This window comes from Silurus meridionalis, chromosome 28 (genome assembly GCF_014805685.1).
Source record: "Silurus meridionalis isolate SWU-2019-XX chromosome 28, ASM1480568v1, whole genome shotgun sequence".
Classification (NCBI taxonomy): Eukaryota; Metazoa; Chordata; class Actinopteri; order Siluriformes; family Siluridae; genus Silurus; species Silurus meridionalis.
The window spans coordinates 16213712-16216211 of record NC_060911.1 but is presented as its reverse complement, the minus strand read 5'-3'; the positions used below and the strand labels follow the sequence as shown (position 1 = coordinate 16216211).

Sequence of the window (2500 nt, the reverse complement as noted above, 5' to 3'; positions counted from 1 at the left end):
TCACTCACTCTTACTCACTCACTCTTACTCGTTTACTCACTCTTACTTACTAACTCACTCACTTTTACTCACTCACTCTTACTCACTCTTACTCACTCACTCATTCACTCAACCATTTACTCACTCATTTACTCACTCACTCACTCACTCACTCACTCACTCACTCATTCTTACTCACTCAACCACTTACTCACTCATTCACACTCTCACTCACTCTCACTCACTCTTACTCACTCACTCACTCACTCACTCATTCTTACTCACTCACTCTTACTCACTCTTACTCACTAACTCACTAACTCACTTTTACTCACTCACATTTACTCACTCTTACTTACTCACTTACTTACTCTAACTCATTCATTGACTCTTACTCACACATTTACTCACTCATTTACTCACTCACTCAATCACTCTCACTTACTCACTCTTACTCACTAACTCACTCACTTTTACTCACTCACTCTTACTCATTTACTCACTCTTACTCACTCACTCACTCTTACTCAATCACTCTTACTCACTCACTCACTCACTCACTCACTCACTCACTCTTACTCATTTACTCACTCTTACTCACTCTTACTCATTTACCCACTCTTACTCACTAACTCACTCACTTTTACTCACTCACTCTTACTCACTTTTACTCACTTTTACTCACTCACTAACTCACTCACTCTTACTCACTCACTCTTACTCGTTTACTCACTCACTCTTACTTACTAACTCACTCACTTTTACTCACTCCTCTTACTCACTCTTACTCACTCACTCATTCACTCAACCATTTACTCACTCATTTACTCACTCACTCACTCACTCACTCACTCACTCACTCATTCACACTTACTCACTCATTCACACTCTCTCACTCACTCACTCACTCACTCTCTCACTCACTCTTACTCACTCCTCACTCACTCACTCACTCATTCTTACTCACTCACTCTTACTCACTCTTACTCACTAACTCACTAACTCACTTTTACTCACTCACATTTACTCACTCTTACTTACTCACTTACTTACTCTAACTCATTCATTGACTCTTACTCACACACTTACTCACTTACTTACTGACTCACTCATTCTTACACACTCACTCACTCTCACTCACTCACTTCTACTCACTTACCCACTCTTACTCACTCACTCACTCACTCACTTACTCTAACTTACTCTTACTTACACACTCACTTTTACTCACTCACTCACTCACTCACTCACTCACTCCTCACTCTTACTTACACACTCACTCACTTTTACTCTTACTTACACACGTTTACCCACTCTTACTCACTCTCTCACTCACTCACTCACTCACTCATTTACTCACTCACTCACTCACTCACTCACTCACTCTAACTCACTCTTACTTACACACTCACTTTTACTCACTCACTTACTCTCTTACACACTTCCTCACTCACTTCCTCACTCCTCCTCACTCACTCTTACTTACACACTCACTCACTCACTCACTCACTCACTCTTACTTAAACACTCCCTCACTCACTCACTCACTCTTAATTACTCACACGTCGCCATTGAAAATAAGAACCTGTTCTTAATGACTTGTCTGTAAAATTAAAGGTTAAATAAATAAAAACAAAATGTAATCATACCTGATCACTCCTGATTTATTTTGCCAGAAAAGTAACATTTCTCTCTCATTCTCTCTCTCTCTCGCTCTCTCTCTTGCTCTCAGGTGAGAGTATGCGTTTGGCCTCCTCAGAGTTTGCTGATGATCCATGCTCGTCTGTGAAGAGAGGTACGATGGTCCGAGCCGCTCGTGCTCTTCTCTCCGCCGTCACCCGTCTCCTCATTCTGGCCGACATGGCCGATGTCATGAGACTCCTCGCTCACCTCAAAATCGTAAGCTTCTCGTCTCACTTTCCTCTCTTTTTTCCCTCCTCTATTTTATTTGTCTCTTTTTTTCCTTTATTTCCTCCTTTCTTTGCCTTGTTTTCCTTATCTTTTATATACTCCTCTCTTGACTTTTGCTCTCTTCTCGCATCCTTTCTTCCACTTTTTTTATATCCTTACTATTTCCTCTCTTCTTTTTAAGAATATGTTAAAAGTTACAGTTCAATTAGTAAAATGGGTCTAAAGTGTGATTTGCAGCTTCTTTGTGATCATAGTTTTTCAGGAGAGAATCAAATAGAGTGAAAGAAAAAATGACAGAAAAAGAGAGAGAGAGAGAGAGAGAGAGAGAGAATCATTCACGCTCAAGAATCTTCATTAAGAAATCAGTTTGCAAAACATTTTCCCAAAGGCGATACATGTACTGAATTTTAATTGAACTGTGCGTGTGTGTGTGTGTGTGTGTGTGTGCGTGTGTGTGAGGTGGAGGAAGCTCTCGAGGCAGTGAAGAACGCCACCAACGAGCAGGACCTTGCTAACCGCTTTAAGGAGTTTGGGAAAGAGATGGTGAAGCTGAACTACGTCGCCGCTCGCAGACAGCAGGTAAGAATTACTACTCAGGGAAGAAGTTTCC

At 41.0% G+C, this 2500-nt stretch overlaps 1 protein-coding gene across 1 annotated transcript in view; it reads left to right on the top strand.

Moving 5' to 3' along the window:
• LOC124381349 (catenin alpha-2-like) overlaps nucleotides 1-2500 on the top strand; it is a 66580-nt gene that overhangs the window by 45966 nt on the left and 18114 nt on the right. The window contains 2 exon segments of the mRNA XM_046842908.1: nucleotides 1712-1878; nucleotides 2350-2469. Coding sequence (XP_046698864.1) covers nucleotides 1712-1878; nucleotides 2350-2469 — 287 coding nt within the window.